A 19107-nucleotide genomic window follows, 5' to 3' on the forward strand; every position below is an offset into this window, starting at 1 on the left:
GGTACCTCTCTGGGCAAGGAAATGCAAGTGAGCTCAGCAGTGTCAGCTGAGCACTATCAGTGGAGAGTGGATGTGATATTCCTGACTGGGCAGAAGCAGGAGAGATCATGCCCCTGTGCTCAGGATGGTTTGGAGAACGGCACCTCTCATGGTCTTGCATCACCTCACATCTCAGTGTGCCCTCAGACCACTCTCTCCCTGCAAACACAAGAGCATGCAGGGCCAGCACTGAAAAAGCCTCTTGCAAATTTAGCTGCAAGAAGGGAGCAAAGGAGATTTTAGGGCTTAATCTTCCCCTGCTGTGTCTGTGTGACTTAGCAGGGACAAAAGACTTGCAAGGTTTATTTTGGTGAAGCCTCAGTGGGATCAAATGTATCATTTGTAGGAGACCATCTGCTCTCTAAAGGAACCCAGGCCTTGTCCTTGCGCTAACAGAAGTGGGCCCTTAAAACACAACCCAAAAGGTCACGAGAAAAGTAAGAATAAGCCATTCGCCAGTTTTGCAGCTAAAATGCATTTAACACTGAACTCCTGTGGCAAAACTTGCAGGGGGGAATAAACAAACAAGCCCCAGTCCATTGGATTGTTTAATAAAAGGTTTATTGGAAGTACTTCTGTGCAGACATACAACAGTCAACAACGCTGTTCAAAGCTACAAATTTTCTAAGTTTTCCAAACCTTCTAAAAATACAAGCAAATGACCTTCATTTGTATTCAATCTGGGAGGGAAACAAACTCCACTGTAATGCGATGCTGTATTTAAACTACCAGAGGACATTAATAGGACCTGAAAATGGTAACACTTCTAGAGGAAAAAAACCACACATCGCTGCTGCTCTGCTGGGAGCCAATTAAATATCCCCCCACAGCATTACTCCTCTCTGCATATCCAGATTAAAACGTCCCCATCTGAAACAATATTTAAGCAATTCAAGTACAGATACGACAGGCAAGCGGGCACATGACTTGGCTCGCTGATGAAAAAGATGCTGTTACAGATCCTGCCACTCAAGCTGCTGAATATTTGACCTCCCAGCGCAATGGGCTGCACTTTGGGGGCAGGAGGAGGGACAGGGGAAGGTTTTCAAGTCAGACGGCTCTTCAGCACACACATGCACACACAGTCCCAGAGGGCTTGGCTGCCTCATTGCTTTGTAGCTAGAGCCCTTTCTTAAAAAGAGAGTTGAGAAACAACTTCCAGCAACTTCCCAGTTTATGAGCTCTTGACAGTAAGAACAGCAAGTGCCTGCATTCCCTTCCTGACTCCGAGCACCAACCAGAAGGGCAAAGAAGAGCACAGGCGCTGTCTGTTAAATTCCATGTTTTCTAAGAAACCCTGCAGATGTTTTGAAATTGATTCATTTATGCCAAGACGACATCTGGAACATCTTCGCAGGGAAGCCACCCAGTAAGGTGGTCAGAATTTAAAACAATCACGTCCTTCTGTTAATGTTGGCTTTTTCCCTTGGCTTCATCACTTCATAATTACAAGGGTGCTGACCTCCCAGCTATGCACAGTGACAGTCTGGCAATAGATTAGTCTTTTCTTCATTGTTAAATTTCTGCGTCCCTGCCCAGAGCTTGCCCACACAGAATTTGTTATTTACCCACTTCTATTTCCCTTTAGTAGCTGAGGGAGAATGATCTCCTCATGGCAGACTTCAGGGAAACTTGTCTCACCTTCTTCATACACAAAGGAAGGCTTTGGAGAGACACTAGCACTCAGCCAATCTGTCCACACCACAAATGAGCAGGCCATGAATCCAAACGAAACACCTCGAGGCTCCACACTGTCACGAAAAGACCCAGGTCCCCAGATTAACAAGCCCCTTCCACCAGCCTGGGGGATAGGACCTGTCCAGGAGCAACCCCTCAGAAGTCCCATTAACTCTCCATGAAAGATATTCCCTGCCAGGACCGCAATAATTTCAGTGCTCACTGTGGGTCCATGAAGCAAACAGCAGCAAGTAAACAATTCAGCAATCTGTCATAACCCAGAACACAACCTGTTAGGGCCAGAGGACAGTAAGCAGGGGGCTTCTGGCAAGGACAGATCCCCTTTCTTCAAGCTCCGGACTCAGCCTGGCACTAAAGCAAGCTCAACTTTCTTTGTAGGAGGTGACAGAGCTCCTAACTCTGCTCTCTCCCTTTCTTTCCCAGAGCCACAGGAAGGAACTAGGAAGTAAGCTTTATCCCAGGCCTTCAGGGAATCCCAAAGAATCTCTCCACTCCCTTGTTTCTAACAGCAGCAATGCTCCTGGACAGACTGTTTTGTTTCCCAGTCTCTTCACTTCTCCTGACAACCCATCCAAGAGCACATTCTGGCCAGATAAACCCAGCCAGTAAAGGCTGTCTGGGCTTTCTGCAGGTCACTGAGAGGCAGTCACCTCTGGGAGTCACTTGTGTGGCCCAGCAGCACAGGGACACATTCTGGTTTTCATTTGCCAGCAAGGCCCAAAGCCTCCATTAATCTTGTCACTATGTATGGAAAAGGTATGAAAAGTTATTCTCTGTACCTATATGGATTTATCTCATTGTCATCTATTGTACTGACCTGTCCTGTGGTCTTCTCCAGACACACAGCTCCAGCCACAAGTGCTAAAGGGTAGCAGAGGCTCTATTGGGTTTCTGGAGGATAATGAAGCTTTCAGGTAAAAGGATCTGAGCTCTTTCCTTCCTGCACCTATTCAGTTCCGAGAAGCCAGTGTAAGCAATTTGTAAGACTAGGAAAATAAAATGGGAACAGGGCTGTGCTAAGTGCACAACCAAACTGAGGAGACTTGCCCCAACCACACACAGAAGGAGAAAGCTCAAAAAAACCCAATGCACATGGTTTCACTAAACAAAGCACTGAGCCTTTTGTACGTGGTACAGAAAATGGGTAAAAGCATGTTTCACTCTATTCTAACAGGAATTGCCTGCAGTCAACACAGAGCGCTCTGCACCAGGAAGAATAAGCTCCGGAAAGAAACCACCTGCCTGAAAGCTCAGGTCATGTCAAAGGCCTGACCTCATCAGCACCAACAGGTCACTTCTCTGTTAGAATCAGGGGCTGCGCTCATGAAGCAGCTTGCTTTTCCCCTGCTGCTGCTGGCAGAGTCCCATTAGCCACCACCTGGGACACAGAGACAACCTGTGTTGTCACTGTGTTATGGAATAAGCAGCTCCTTGGGGCTGCCTCTCAGCCTGGCTGGAGAGCTGCCCTTCAGAGTGGGGTGTGGGACAGAGCTCCTGCTCAGAGGGCTTCTGAGCAACAGGGACATGGGTGCAAATAAGCACTACACTGAAGAGAAGCGGCATTGCCTGGTCACTCACTCAGCAATTGACACAGTTGCTCACACAGGGCCTGACTGGTGGGTAGGAATGCGCTGTGTGCAAGTCCAGTCAGCAGATTCATAACCTGCTAAGGCTGCATGTCTTGTATACCTCTTTACCTTGTCTGCAGTGGTAGTTGTGAGTCATGGCTAGGAACACCACCTGGATTTGAATTCAGAACTCTATTCGATAGGTGCTTTGGCTGTGCCTCTCACAGCTGCCTGCAGGACAGCCTCAGGGCTGTGCCCAGGTGACCCTGCAGGTACAAGGTAGAGACAAGGGTCTAGATCTGCTTGGTGCTCAGCACCCTTGAGGAGACATGGAGCTGCAGCATAGACAGACTCTGACAGAGATGAGTACAAGGGTTCTTCCCAATAGGATGGAAAGAGCCTGTCCAGAGACTGGGGAACATGCATGGTCAGTGCCGTGTTTCAGAAGCAAACTGCTACCCGTATATATGTATAGCACAGACACAGCCAAATTCTCCTCCAGCTCGTCAGGTATTTCATATAATCACCATTTACTGTTAGACTCAACAAGACACAAACAGCTCTCCCTGCAAACTGACCGAAGTTTAAGGCATTGATACTGTGTGATGATCCAAAACTAAGGTAAAATATCCTTAGTGCCTTAAAAATAGGGAGAAATCTGATGAATCCGAAGTACTTCTTGGGGGTGAATGCCCACTCAAGGGCTGATCTGCTTCAATCTTGAGCTGCGAGGCATAACAGCAAAAGTACAGTCCTCAGAGTACATATAAATAAAATTAAGTCATTATTTATAAAATCAATGTAAATAGGGCACCACTAGTACGCACCAATGACTGGAGGCAATGCAAACCAGCAGATATGGTGAGCTAGCCCAAAAAAGGCAAAATAAGCCTGCAGGACAGGGACAGCGTGAGGATCATGCACCTCTCTTCTTGGGGTTGTGCATAGAGGGCCAAGTTCCACCCAGTGTGGCCACTGACCGCATCATAGTGCCTGCATTTCACTTCTTCTGGTCCACCTGAGCTTTCTCTTCTTTATTTATGAGCATTGACTGTCTCCCAGCAAACACACTCATGTACATGCTGTAAAAATAATGTAAGCTTGGTAACAGGAGACTTCCCTGCAGCATCTGCTGTTAGCTGCTGGCTGAGGCAAGGGAAGAGACTGCACATTTCTGGCGTGCACTAAGAGGCATGTGGTCTACTGAAGCACAGATTAGCAAGGCTTGACTGTTATCTTAATTTACAGCCCATACAGTTCATGTTAACTCCACACACATTTTTAGATACATTAGCAGCTTAGTTTGACTCAGATACTTTTATTGGTTATTTGCCATTTCTCCTTGACAAGCTATTACTGACTTCCCATACTAGCTCCCTACAGCAAGACCTGAAGCCCTGTCAAGGAAAAAAAATGACAACAGACTGCTCAACAGTGCTCAGCTCAGGCTCCTGCTCACCAGTTTAATTTGCTGCTAGGCAATCATTAAAGGAACAGCAGCTTCTATGCAGCAGCAATTATAGTGGTACACAAAGAAGCAACCAGATCAAGGTTTAATTCAGGAAAATCACTGCTTCCTTCTGAATATTACTCCCCACCCACCACCACATTAGTCAGTGCGTTGTGCTGCCCAAAAAGCCATTTTCTGATCAACTCTAGGTGGGAAAGTCTGGACAGTCAAGCAGAAATCTCCTATTCCTTCTGCTCCGATACCCTGCCCAGTTGATACCACATAGTGCTTTCAACAGTTGATGTTACTCCTACATGCACTTGTGTTAATGAACACGGAATTCTGTTGATGCAGAGCAGCTGCCTTTCTCCTTTTATTAACACACCACTGGCATACATCTCTTCAGTGTTCACCAAGACAAGCAACCCCAACAGTCAGGCTACAGCATATTACAATACATTAATTCCTGTAATGACTCCAAAGAACAAGAATGCCAGGTCCTGACCTGGGTGGGCTCTACAGGATTAACTCAGCTAGAGATTAAGGCCTTACAGTGATGATAAAGTCTGACCCTCCAGCCCCAGTGTCACATACTGTATAGCCCTGTGACAAACCCCATGTGTAATTCCCATTGAGCTGACAACCAACGCACGTACCTCAATCTAAGCCACTATTCACTCTAGGGAGGGTTTGTGTTTGTGACACACACTGACCTCAATTTACAGAGAGGTCAGAATGATACAGCCCATAGTCTGCACTAATAAAATAAATCACTTTAGCTGACAGCCACTCCTCCCCAGAACCTCTCATTATGCTCTGTAAAATTTTCTTGCACTAAGTTAAGAAGAGACTCCAGGATCCTTTCTATTCAATGCTCCACACATTTACTCACCCTTCTTCATTATCCAGAGGTTTTAAAAGTTTTTTCTGTATCCTCATGAAAAGCCTCCAAATTGTTTACATACCAATGTTTAGCGTGTGGCTTAGAGCACAAAGACTAAGCTGATCTCGCTTTGTCTCTGTGGGAAGTTAATTTTCCTTGTGTCGGTACAAAAGGAAGAAACAGTGAGCAATTTTGAGGACAGGCTTACACCACACATTTCCTAAATAGATTTTGTTTCTAAAGAAAAGAAAGTGTTTAACAGGTTAGATCAGCATTAAGATTTTAAAGCTCCTGGGATCAGTTTAACCTCCCCTTCTTTATTCTCTGCACTAGTATTTGTGCCTTTAAACAAAATACATCTCCCAGAAAATACATACACCCACACTTGCCCCTTTGACATTCATGCTTATGGCAAAATTATGTGCACGTTTCCCTTATTGCATAATTGTCTCATTAGCACTGCAGAAAGAAGGTGATGACTTTTCCCTCTGTGCCATCAAGCTAATCCAAGAGCAATCCTGCCTGGTGCTGCAGGAGCTAAACTTGCTTTTTGACATGGAAGGGGACTCTGAGCCTCCAAGGTGGCAATGGGAATTGAATTACGACACTTGAGTGCTGGCATTTACTCTCAAGCCTTGAGGAAGGTGACGCCAGTGGACCAGGCTGGTGTTTTCCTTTTCCTTGCTAAACATAAATATTCATATTCAAATTGCTTTCGGATATATTTAAATCAATAAAATGTTCTGGATGACGGTCAATAGGGCAAAAAACAAGGCAAACTTTTTAAATGCACTGATGTAGTACATACATTAACCATGAAACCTGGCTAAAACACAGCAGTATTTACTTTATGCTATTCAGAAACATGGATTGGCGACTAAAATTAATAGAACTTGTCTGGAGGACAGCATGAGCTTTCTAAGAGCTCTTTCAGCTTAAACTTATGCCCCAGTTTTTGCCTTTTTTTTCAAAATTCCAATCTATGCAGCAGCACGCCTGTCCTACTGGCACAGTGAGGCCATGGAGCCAGCATTCCTTTCAGGGCTCACGGGTCCGAGTGTGTCAGGAAGCCTGTTGATGGATCACATCCAGAAGAGGGACTGGTCTGGCTGAACAAACAAACAGGTCTCCATTCACAGTGACCAGCCCTGTGTGTGTGTACATGTGCGTAAACCCTTCCTATCTTTCTTTTGCATGCCCATCCCACCTGGTCAGAATGCTTCTTTAGGTTTACAGCATCAGCCTCTCATGCACATCATCTTTCTCAATATCTGACAAGCTTGTACCTTTTAAGCTCCTGCAGTTTTTGTTCTATTGTTAAAGTGGGAATGGAATCACGGAAGGCTACATTTGAACTGCGCATCCAAATACATTATGAAGAGTTACCAGGAGGCACCTATTTTGAGTTCGCCTTTGTGCACAATGCCATGCACCCAAGACAACTGCCCTACAGAGCTCCCTGACTTCCACATCCTGGCTTGGTAAGCTATTAATTGGGTTTTAGAAAGCTAAACAGAGCCCTAATAAATCCTGTAAGAAGGCAAGAAATACTCTAAGTAATTCATTACTATCTTGTGTTATTCTGTCATAAGGCGGCAAATGAGCATTTGTAACTACAGACTGTTGCAATCAAAAAGTGTATGCCAAATTGTCTGTTAAAAATTTCAGCCAATTAGTAAACAGTGAATATTAGAGGGAGTAAGGTCTGCATGCGGCCGTGTGCATTTGGTCTGTGTGTAACAAAACAGGAAATCTCAGCACTGTTCCAATTAAGCAGAGACTGATTTCTCATGGAACATAAATTTTCTACTTTTCTCCCAGAACAACTGTATGCTGATGCTTTAAATAGTGGTAAAACATTGTTTTTAATTTCACACCTCACATAGCACAGTCAAATGCTTCATAACAAGATAAACAGAACTTTAGGCAGAGCTTTGTGACTGAATTCAAACAATGATTTCCCCCCCACAATATGTACTCAAGGTTTGCAGGGAGAATACAGAAACTTGTTGGCTAAGGCCACATAAATGAGTTCTCTGGTGTTTTGGCTGCTGCTGCCAACCCTAGTCAAGAATGTGTTAACAGTGGATGCATTGATCCAAATCCCATTATTCCCACCACCCATCAAGTAAAGAACCATTTATTCTATTTCTGTTCTCCTTTTGGTTGTATCGTAGGATCGAACAACTTGCGACTGGGAAACAACACCGTGCTCTTCTTGAGAAAATGCATACCCATCTGAAAGAGCAAAGGAAGAAAAAATAGGTCACTGGAGTCCAGCTGAAGGGCATACGCTTCAAACATACACTGCTGTGCCCTACACTGCCTGTGTGGCACGGAAAGGATGTTTGCTGCCAGCTCTGTTTCACTGCTCCCCTCCCATGGCCAGGTTAGTGTACACAGTCAACACTTCAATCTGAGTTAACCTTACTAAAAAGCTATAGACTGATTTGAACACCATGTGTACTCCCATAGTGGCACAGCTTCTTTAAAGATATGACAGGTAGAGATTTGGGTTTTGGCTCGATTCCCCTATAGTCAGCTTGATATCAGCACTTTCCCTGAGGAACATGGAAATGTCTAGACTACAACTGGATCTGAGTTACATCATCTTCTTGAATCCATTCAGGATTTTTTTTTAACAAGTTTTCAGGTGTCATCTGACAAATCACAACAAACAACTCTTTATTCTCTTGGCCAGTCACCCATAGCTTGGATAGACCAGACAAACATACTCTGAAGGTCTCTATTACGCACAAGTTATTCCTGTTGGCTAGTACCATCCTTTAGTCTCCTTAGAAATTACTCAGATGAAAATAACTGTGTGTCTGATTTCTTTTTAAAGCATCGTGGACAAGGCAAGTGACATTTCTGACATCATCAGCAAAACACCTCGCTACTGGTAAAACAGTCTCAAAAGCTAATGGACCAACATGGTGAAACACCAAACAGTATTTACAGCAGACATGACCCTACAGAAAATCCAGAACAGACAACTATAGCAAAGGACAACAGACTTTGTGACACCACGGAAAGATGTAAACGGGTAACCAGAAAGGAGAAGGCCAGATCAGCACAGTTATGAAAATGGAGCAATGGGGAAGTCACAGGCTATACAGAACCAGCTAATGCTTTGTATAAGAAAGCAGGCAAGAGCTGGCAAATGTAAACACTGCCTGGGAGAACACAAGAATTACACCATGGCTAACTCTGCATGGGCAATTCTCCCATCTCCCTCTGAGCAGCTCTGAAAGCAGCAGCTTGCAAATTCTGAAGTCCTAACCCAGATTCACCCTGGGCTGAAAGGCACAGCATCAGATAAGGATGAATGTCCCAGTTGCTACCCAGAGATGTAGCAAATACCTTTCAGGTGTCCTCCCTTAACAGGCTCAAGGCCAGGTTGGATGAAGCTTTGAGTAACCAGGTCTAGTGGAAGACCATGGCAGGGGGGTAGGAACTGCGTGATCTTTAAGGTCCCTTCCAACCCAAGCCATTCTATGATTCTATGATATTCCTCACTATCTGGTACCAAGGTGAGATAATCTGGAGCACAACACAGACCCCATGACAAAAAAGCACATGGGCTTTTAAGGCAGGAGGGCCTGAATGCATCCTTCTTTGAAGCAAGTGACTGATACTGGGAGCCAGGAAAAGGCCAGAAGGCCAGAAATTAACTGTATACCCTGAGCGAGGTTTGTTAAACCTTCACCTTAACCACCAAGTTGGGACAGTGTGAGCTGAGCAGAGATGCTCAGGCACTCCTAGATCTTTTCCTCTTGCTAATGTCTGGAACAGGGAGGGTGGTCACTAACTCTTATCAGCTGTAAGCTGCTGGGAACAGGGTCCCACAACTCTAGGGATGACTACTGTTCAGTTAATGTGGAGGGTCTTCTCTCTCACAGGGTGCAGGTGAACGTCAACAGAAGTCACAGCGGCTTTGCTGTAGATTTGAGCTCTTGAGGCAGAAGGTCTGCTCCCTTAACAGGAGAGCACACTATCAACAGGTTAGCTGACCTCAATCACAAGCATGATAAATCTTTGCAGTAAACAGATGGGATTCAAACAGAAAGACATCATCCAGAACTAATTCCAGCCACATCTCCCTCTTGGAGTAACTGCAGGACAGTATGAACTTTGATTTGATTAAGTGACTGATCCTCCCAGCATCCCATATGACTTTCCCTAAGCAATTCCATGCCAACATACATAGAGGCACAGAAGTATAGGCTGGTTTTTCCTGCCTCTAGCTGAAGGTTCACAGAATGCATTCACAAAATGCAAACAGGCCTTTGGAAAAAAGTATGTACATGCTGGATAACTGCAAAGGAAATATGATTTACAAAACAGGCTTTCATTTAAAAACGGGTAGATTCACTCAAACAAATACTTCCACTGGGCTTGTTCCACTCTAAGGGCCAACATACTGTTAGCTTTTGGGCTAATTTCTTCATGGAAAGTCAACTTGGTGAAAGACTGCAAGCTTGAGCCCTGAAAGACTGAAGCCAATGCCTCATAACCTGGTGTTTAAACCACAACACCTAGTCTGCATCAAGATGGCTTTGTTATATTTACTTATCCAGTAAGATCATTCAGTGCAGTGGATTCTTCAACAGCCACAACTGCTGCAAATCCAGTGCTGACCACACAAGCGTTTAGAACCTATCAACCCCAGGAACCTTTCCATAACCTGCTTATTTCCAGTGTTGGCACAGGCCTATCAACAGCCAAGCAGCCCAAACACCCTTCAAAGCCAATGCAAAATGCAATCAAAGAAATACATTCATCACCCTCACACCTATAGAAAACACCCTATCACAGCAAAATACTTTGGGTTAATATGATCAATGGTTAAGAATAGCATCCTCCTGTTCTTCATCCTGAAGTATCAGCACAGAGGGGTTTGTGGGTACATCATGAGAAAAGCTGTGACCCCCACACTCGCACAATGCCCTACTTAGTTGAAGCTCAACATTTGGCAGTTTATTTAGAACCTTTCCTGCTGATCTCTGTACAGGAAGATGAGTTCATATTACATTTTTTAATTCATATTACAATTAAAATTCAACTTTAAGCTGTTTGGGCAGGTGACTTCCTTGCAGAGTCAGAATGCTGTGAATGCTCGAGTCTCATCCACACTCCCCAATCAGCTCTACATTTCCACTGTTTTCAGACCCTATCCCCAAAACAATGAAAGTTTCCATCTGCCCATTACTAGGGAACTTTTCAGAAGTTTGAACTTTCTCCCCAGCTTCAATTTTTAACCACACCTATGAGGCTGCCCTGGGAACAAGGCCCTCATTGTTCAGCTGTCCTGCAGCAACCCAAGGAAGGAGCACGTTTCTTTGGGGCTTTCTGGGCACAACCTACTCACAGCCGTTGCAGAAGGAAGGACCTTTGTACGCAGAGACCTCTATTAATGGAGGAAAGGCAACTAGAGTATCTGTCAGTGGGGCTCATTTTGAGGAGATTCACATTCTCATCAAACCTACGGTTTCACTCATAGCAGATTATTATCAGGCAACCTACCAATTTTAAAAGCATCCTGTTGGCTTTTCTTTTTTTAAAGCTTTGATATTCTGTTAGTTGATCATAATCTAGTATCCATTAGGTTTCTAATTTAACACACTCTTTTTCTGTTCACTGGAATGACTATTCTGGTCTATGCAATGCTGGATTAGAGAAACTATCTCCATGCATGTGTCATGCACGTGTCATGCACACGGTAATGCTGTGTAAGCCCAACAGCTTCGAAGACCAGTACCAGAAAGGGTCCAGAGTGCTCTTTTCATTCCAGAAAATCTGCTCATGGAAGGACTGCGTACAGTTCTAGTCACTTTAGGGACTCCTTGCACTCTCCTCTGATACACCTGAACTGTCTGTCCCAGGGTTTGTTTAGCCCAAGCAGCAATTTTGCACTGGAAGCCTGTCAGAAACCTTGCGCTTTGCAACATTTCACTATTTCATACATTCAAGGGTATTATGGTTTAGTGTGGTCCAAAGTATAAAATGCATGTTACAGTCATGTTGTTTGCCTTTGGAGAAAAATGTCCAGATTTAAATCCACTGAAAGTTTTAGGGTTCTGGGGGATGGGAATAGCCTTTTTTTTTTTTTTTTTTCCCCCAAGAAAAGTCTTTTAGGAAACGTTTCTTCTTAGGTACCACAAATGTCTGACATAAAAAAATCAATGTTAGGGCATCACTTGGCAACCAAGTGCCTGGTTCTGCACACTTTTTAAGGAGATTTGCTATGATGTCACAGTTCACATTCACCAGTTAAACAGCAAATGCTAACTCAGCTTTGACTCCCCCAGCAACCCTCTTCCCCTCACCCTGGGAAAGTGAGAGCTGCTTTAAATCTTGAATATTTTGACTAATGCTTACAGAAAACATTCATTTCTCTGCTGATAAACTATGACTGTGTTTTTCTAAAGGACCCAGGAGGAATTCTTGACAAATGGTCCCATCCATTTCACCCCAGATACTAACCTACTGGTATTCCCATGCAGAAAACGGAGCCAGATAGCACAGCACCAATTCTAAATTAATTATTCTTATTACTTTTTCTTAACTTGACTTTAAAAGATCCAGCTCCACTTGACAGTCAACAAATATGGATCTTGACAAAAATACAGAATATTTCTAACATTTGCAAGAGAAGAAGAACTGGAGTTACAAAGTATCTCAAGTATCTATCCTGTTGTTTTTCAAATCAAAATGCACCAGCATAAAAGTGAGACGAAGGTGTCTGCTAGCGGAGAATTAATGGTAGGATTAGAGCCCTCAGCATGAACACATTATTATTATTTATTATTCACCAGCCCCCATACTGTGAAATGAGCCTCAGATGACAGGTGCTTTTTCTCCATTGATTAATAAGGTGCAAACCATATGCTCTGCGTTCAGATTTATTCTATGCAATCACCATATTCTGTTAAAAGAAGGTGAATTTTCTTTGCTAGCATAGGAAATCTGGGCCAAGTGCAGTAATCCTCGTTCAGGCATGGCTCTCCACATTTCAGGGGGAGTTCTGCTGGAGCAGGGCTTACTAAGAGCAGGATTCAGCTCTATTTTTAAGAGCATGCTGAGACAAATGACCAACACTGGCAGGGGGGATTCTGAATTACAGGAGGGAAATTGCGCTAGAGGGATGCTATGGGACCTTCCTTATAGACACACAAGTCTGAGGATCACCTTTCCCATGCTGCTGGTGAGGCTTTGAGGGCACACATGATACAGATCAGTCATGCAGGAGTATAGTGAGGTCAAGAACTATCTTTTGTATCTACAGAACTCATCTAAAGGAGATGCTACTTTCACAAAGTTGCAGCAAAAAAAAGAGACATAAACTTGCATGGCGACCTGGGGAAAGCTTATCAGGAGAAAAACCTCATTGCCAGCAATGAGGGAGAGGGAGAGCTTTTGGGAGCCATTATTACTCCTTCCCTTAAGCATGAGCCCCACAGCATACTAAATCAAAGGATCCAAAGACACATCTGAGAGGAGCCTGGTGGCATTTCCTGCTTACTGTTTTTAGAAAGCAGATGGCAACAGGCTCCTTCACCAAGAGCTACACCAAGCCCAGAGGCCAGTGTCATCACTCCTGCCTACAGAATTCTACTGAGATGGTTATGGGCTTGACAATCACATAGAACTCTTCCACTGAGGTCTCAAGACAAACACCCAACATGAATCTCACCATACTTTCTTTTAAAGTTCATAGAGCTTCCCAGAAGTTATACGAGTAGGAAGGAACCATATGAACTTGGACAGTACAGCTAGTAAATAGATTACTTTCATGCTTCTGACAGCTCTACAGAACTCAGGAGCACAAAACCAAAGCTGAAGCAAGAAAAATAGCCATGAACATCTTATAAACATTAAGGGCATACCTTTCCAGATAGGGGCTACTCTCCAAGGCAGCCACTCTGAACCAGTTTCTTTACTGGGAGGAGGCAGTTAAGAGATTAATCCTGGCTGGCACTCATGTACAGCACTAACATGACACTGGCTGTGGTGGCCCTTTGAGGGCTGGATCCACTAGAGCCTGGTGCTACATGGGAGCACCACAGCCATGCATTCTGCCTGAAGGTCTTGTGCTGTGCTAATGCTTTTGGGGAGGGGTGACTCACCAAGAGAAAGAGAAGGAAATACAGAGTGAGCTTATGCCTCTCATACAAGTCTGTGCAGACTTAGCTCAGTCATCTTTTTCCTGCCTCTGCAGACCACTAGTAGTGGCCCAGAAACTCCCCATTACATTGTCCTTTCCATGTGATTGGAAACAAAGCTATTCAGGCCTTATTTTATCTTAAAAAATTTAGAAACAGCTGTTGTCAAAAATTATGTGACTCATTAAAGAGTACTGCATCTTTACAATCTGTGCTAGGAAATTTAATCCCCTTTTCTTTCCTTCCTGGGACCAAGGCAGTTGATTTACTTAAGCCTTTGTCAGCTTTAACTAAACAAACCATTTTCCTGCTTTATATGCAAGTGTCAGATACTGAGTTGAAGCCATACAAGCAATTTCTGGAAGAAGTGGCCTTCACAGGCTGGGAACTTTGAGCATGGTGGAAACATATGAACAGTTCAAGACTTCAAACAGAGTGCTTGTAGTGTGATTTAAGATACTGGCCCAGCATGTCAAGGCTACTGCCCTATTCATCAACTCCTTGCTTTGAAGATTACTAGCATTTAGTAAACAGTTGTGCGATTAAGGGTTGTGAAAACAGCACATATGTTCCCCGGATTTCACATGGCCTTGTACATATAGCAGCTACACAACACTGGAAAATAACATTTGACAAGAGATGACAGATTTTTTAAAGTCATGGATATGCCATAAAAAGTGTCTTTCAATCCTAACAGCTTCACAATCAGAATTTATGTCCATGTAGAAAACAGACCGCTGACTATAACCTGTCCTGAGTGGTCTGACCCATTTAGCACTTAATTTGCATTTATAGGGAAGCTGGTTATCCAAATTAGGGTTTGTTTTGATCTCATTTTTCTCTCCCAATAGCTATTCACCTACTAACAATGTGAAGATGTGTTCTATCAGACTAACAGCATACATCAAGCCTGACTAGTTACCACTGGTGTATCTCCTTTCTGCACTGTGGTAAGTCTCTGTTTGACAACAATTCATTTATGCATTTCATGGATTCCTTCTGCCAATCATCATCCTTGGAATCTCCTCAAAGAGCGTGTTTGCCCGTCCAAAGCCATGCTGCCATCAGCATCCCTGGCTCCTTGACACAAAGGATTAAATCCTTGCAGGAGAATGTGGTCCACAGGGCTGCTCTGTGCACCAGTTTCTTTTCCCAGGAGCAATTGCATTGATTGCTGAACATACTACATCCCTTGACAGTGACAGCCTTGAAATGATGCTATGAAGGATAAAGACTAGCAGATCCGCCACAGTCCCACCCCTTCTAGTCAAATTCCTCATGGAAAATAGGAATACCCCTGGCACTTGGCTTCTCAAATCCCAGCCTTGCCTCCATGGCCTGAACCATACCAGCTCTGCTACAGAAGACGACACAACCAGCAATGAGATTTGACTTCCCTGAGCTTCTTAAACAGCCACAAAGTGTCATTTCTCACTGCAGTGGCAGTAACCTAAATCCTGAGTGCCCGCCCCTTGCCCTGTACACCGGGGGCTATTTTCTTTAGTAAGATAAGCATATTTCTATCACCTTTTAATCACTCGAGAGACTGCATTTTACCACTAGAAGGGGTTGACCAGACTCTCTGGCCCCTTGAGACAATGTGGTCATTTGGGGTATATGTCCTACAGAGCTACTATATTATTTTTAATGCTGTGGAAGCCTTTCTGACAAAAAATGTCAGGTCCAGCAGATAAAGGCCTGTCACATGTTCCTCTAGGAAGATGAAGAAATGTTTGACCTCTACACCAACAAGGAATACAATTTATCCCAAATAGCAGCAGCAGTGAGGTGTGTGTGATGTTGTTTCTCTTACCACAGAAGAGGACAAAAAGGAGAGTTTTCCTCATCAGACACACACAAAACCCCTACAAGGCATCCCTGAAACAGCTGCACCCTCAGCTAACCACAGCTAATGCAAGTCTGCATAAAGAAACCATTTCCATTTAAGCTAGGTTCTATCACAGCATTTATTTTATCCTGCAGAGTTTTTGATTTTACAGTGTTTTTGAGACTATCAGTATTTTACATTTAGAGAGCCTCCGTATAGGGATTTTGTCGTCTGGGCCTGTTGATTGAATCCTAAGGAATTATCTGCATTTGAGCTCCACTTGCCTAGGGCCAAGTACATTTCTACTTCCAAATGTATGTGCCTTGCTTGGCAGCTCATCAGCCTCTGCACTAGATTATCTCTACCTACAGTTTAATTAAAAAATAATCACCCTGCGCTCCACTGACTGCTGTGAAACACACATGCATACATGATCCGCTACTTACGTGATACGCTTTGCTGGACAGAATGAGCGCGGAAAAGGCTCGGAGGAGTTTTCCTGCTGAGCCTTTTTAACAAATGATCACGTTCGTTCACGCTGAGGGAGAGAAAAAAAAACCACCAGTGAGTAACCAGCTAATTTCAATGTAAAAGTCAACTGTGTGGAAGTACCTGCCGGTTTTGACAGTGTCAGTGCTCAAGAGGCCTGTAGCATGAAAAAGATATTTCTCTTTCTTTGAACTGCACATTATCAAGAGGACTACTAATGGAAGCTCCTCCTTTTTAAGGCCACTTCGTGTAAGTTTACTTTTAGTTAACCCATCCCTAACATTACCATCATTGTGATTTTTGAATACCCAATGCCTAGTAGGTAGGCATGCCTATTTAATGCAGTGCCTACGCATCATTACAAATCATATCAGAAGTCTGACATCAAGTGATATTTAACACTGAAAATGAAATGTCTCTTTAGTATTATATGCTTGTATCACAATACCTACAAAATGCCTTAGAGAGAAGGAGCAAAGCACTCTGAGTTAGCACATGGTAAAAGGCATCTATCACACCTGCAGAATAGCCTGAAGCAACCAAAGGTGGGATCCATAGCTGTCTTCTAAAGAACACTCTCCTTTTCACCTCTTATACTGTAAAGAAAACTTTCTAGCCATTTTTTGATTAAAACCCCTTTAATTTACACACTTCCTGTCAAAGGTGTGAAAAATGATTACTGAATTTACAGAAAGTGAAAATACAAACTTAGGGTGAAAAATACATATAGCAGGTTTCATAGATGTATGCAAATCATTAGAGACACTCTCCACTCTGATTTTTATTAAAAACACAACTAATTTCATTAAGAACTTTATGCCCAGAATTAAGCAATAACCAAGATCCTGGCCTTTCAAACCACCTAATTACACATACAAATCCCACTAAATTCAGTGGGGTTATAAAATAACCTCAGGGTCCACATCTCATTGCACTGGAGCCTCAAACAACTGTTTTATATCAGTTTATTTTGAAAAAGACATTACAGTCTAGTTTAAAGTTCCTCTGCAATTATGTCAGGTTTTTTTTCCATCTCATCCTTGTTCCTAACACCAAGATAAAGCCAGTGCATAGAAGGGATCTGTTTGCTAGTGCAGCTCCTTGCAGTGTCTTTATGCCATTTGCACTACATTTGCACTGTTTCCATTTTCAGTCTGCTTGTTCTTTCACATCTTTATTCACAAGCAGTAATTCCACTGGTTATGCTGCACACACGGATACACATCTAAATGGCAGCCTTGATATGTTTCTTGGATTAGATTACAAATTCACATACATTTACTACATGGAATGGAAATCCCAGCTGCTGCTGTCAACAAGGTTACAACAGCTTTAAACAAACAACTCCCTTTCATGGAAAGAGTTTGCTAACTTCAAACAAGTAAGTAACCAAAGAATCTCCAAGATGCCTATAATATGTAATCCAGCCATGCAGGCTTATATTCCACTTAATAGTCCATTAGAGTAATATCCAGGCTCGCAGTTCTCTGTTCACTGCATAATGAGATGACCACAAAAGAAAGGGAAGAATCCTTCTATTTCCCTACGGTCTCTAAACTTAGACGCCTGAAACAGGAACTTGTACGGCCTATGGACCCCTAATTAAAATCTTTATATCCTCATTTTCAGACACTTGGTCTCTGCCCCTCCTTCCTTTGGCACCACAGAATCACACCTGCAACGGACAAGCTTTCCCTACCTGCATTCAGTAGTATTTCCTCTATATAATATGGAAGTTGATAACAGATTTGGAAGCAAAACTATAGACACCGACTGAGTATCAAACAATCTTTAGGAGCTCCTAGATCACAAGATCTGTCTGTGTTCAAAGCAGTAGGATCACAGGTTTTCAACAAAAACAGGTTTATAAGATGGAAGTTCCAACTAGTTAAAAAAACAGCTGGCAGTAAGAAAATCAAGTACATACTCAAAGAAATCTCCAACTGCTCAAAGCATACAGCATAACAGAAAATATGTATTACAAAGAATCACCAGGTAAGGGGATAGCAAGACAGATATCTCTCGCCTTTAACAGGCTTATGAATTTGACAACCTACATGAGAATGAAGACCTTGGGCCCACTGTAGGAGAAGAACTGGTTCGAGACCATCTTAAAAATCTGAACATGCACAAGTCCATGAGTCCTGACGAAATCCATCCACAGGTCCTGAAGGAGCTGGCAAATCAAGTTGCTAAGCCACTGGCCATCATATTTGAAAAATCATGGCAGTCAGGTGAAGTTCCCAACGACTGGAAAAAGGGAAATATAACCCACATTTTCAAGAAGGGGAAAATGGGTGACCCAGGGAATTACAGGCCAGTCAGTCTCACCTCTGTGCCTGGCAAAATCTTGGAGCAGATTCTCCTGGAAGGCATGCTAAGGCACATAAAAATCAACAAGGTGCTTGGTGACAGCCAGCATGGCTTCACTAAGGGGAAATCCTGCCTGGCCAATTTGGTGGCCTTCTATGATGGGGCTACAGAACTGATGGACAGGGGTAGAGCAGTTGATGTCATCTACCTGGACTTGTGCAAAGCATTTGACACTGTCCCACAAGACATCCTTGTCTCTAAATTGGAGAGACATCAATTTGATGGATGGACCACTCGGTGGATAAAGAACTGGCTGGATGGCCGCACACAAAGAGTTGTGGTCAATGGCTCAATGTCCGGCTGGAGACGAGTAACGAGTGGTGTCCCTCAGGGATTGGTGTTGGGACCGGTCTTGTTCAAGATCTTTGTCACTGACATGGACAGTGGGATTGAGTACGCCCTCAGCAAGTTTGCCGATGACACCAAGCTGTGTGGTTCGGTTGATACGCTGGAGGGAAGGAATGCCATCCAGAGGGACCTTGACATGCTTGTGGCATGCTTGGCCAATGCCAATCTCATGAAGTTTAACCATGCCAAGTGCAAGGTCCTACACCTGGGTCAGAGCAATCCCAGACACAGCTACAGGCTGGGCAGGGAAGAGATTCAGAGCAGCC

At 43.6% G+C, this 19107-nt stretch overlaps 1 protein-coding gene across 3 annotated transcripts in view; it reads right to left on the minus strand.

Moving 5' to 3' along the window:
- Positions 1-583: 583 nt before the first annotated feature.
- Positions 584-19107, minus strand: part of ATP8A2 (ATPase phospholipid transporting 8A2) — a 335578-nt gene continuing 317054 nt past the window's right edge. For all 3 annotated transcript variants that reach the window (XM_061374620.1, XM_061374621.1, XM_061374622.1), the window contains 2 exons: positions 16078-16169; positions 584-7876 (listed from right to left, as the gene is read on the minus strand). In XM_061374620.1, coding sequence (XP_061230604.1) covers positions 7779-7876; positions 16078-16169 — 190 coding nt within the window. In that variant the 3' untranslated portion in view covers positions 584-7778. The remainder of the gene's footprint in view (positions 7877-16077; positions 16170-19107) is intronic.

The sequence above is a fragment of the Neopsephotus bourkii genome, unplaced genomic scaffold, assembly GCF_033783945.1.
Source record: "Neopsephotus bourkii isolate Nb327-2 ecotype Australia unplaced genomic scaffold, CSIRO-AGI_Nbou_v1 NB_1638, whole genome shotgun sequence".
NCBI classification, from domain to species: Eukaryota; Metazoa; Chordata; class Aves; order Psittaciformes; family Psittacidae; genus Neopsephotus; species Neopsephotus bourkii.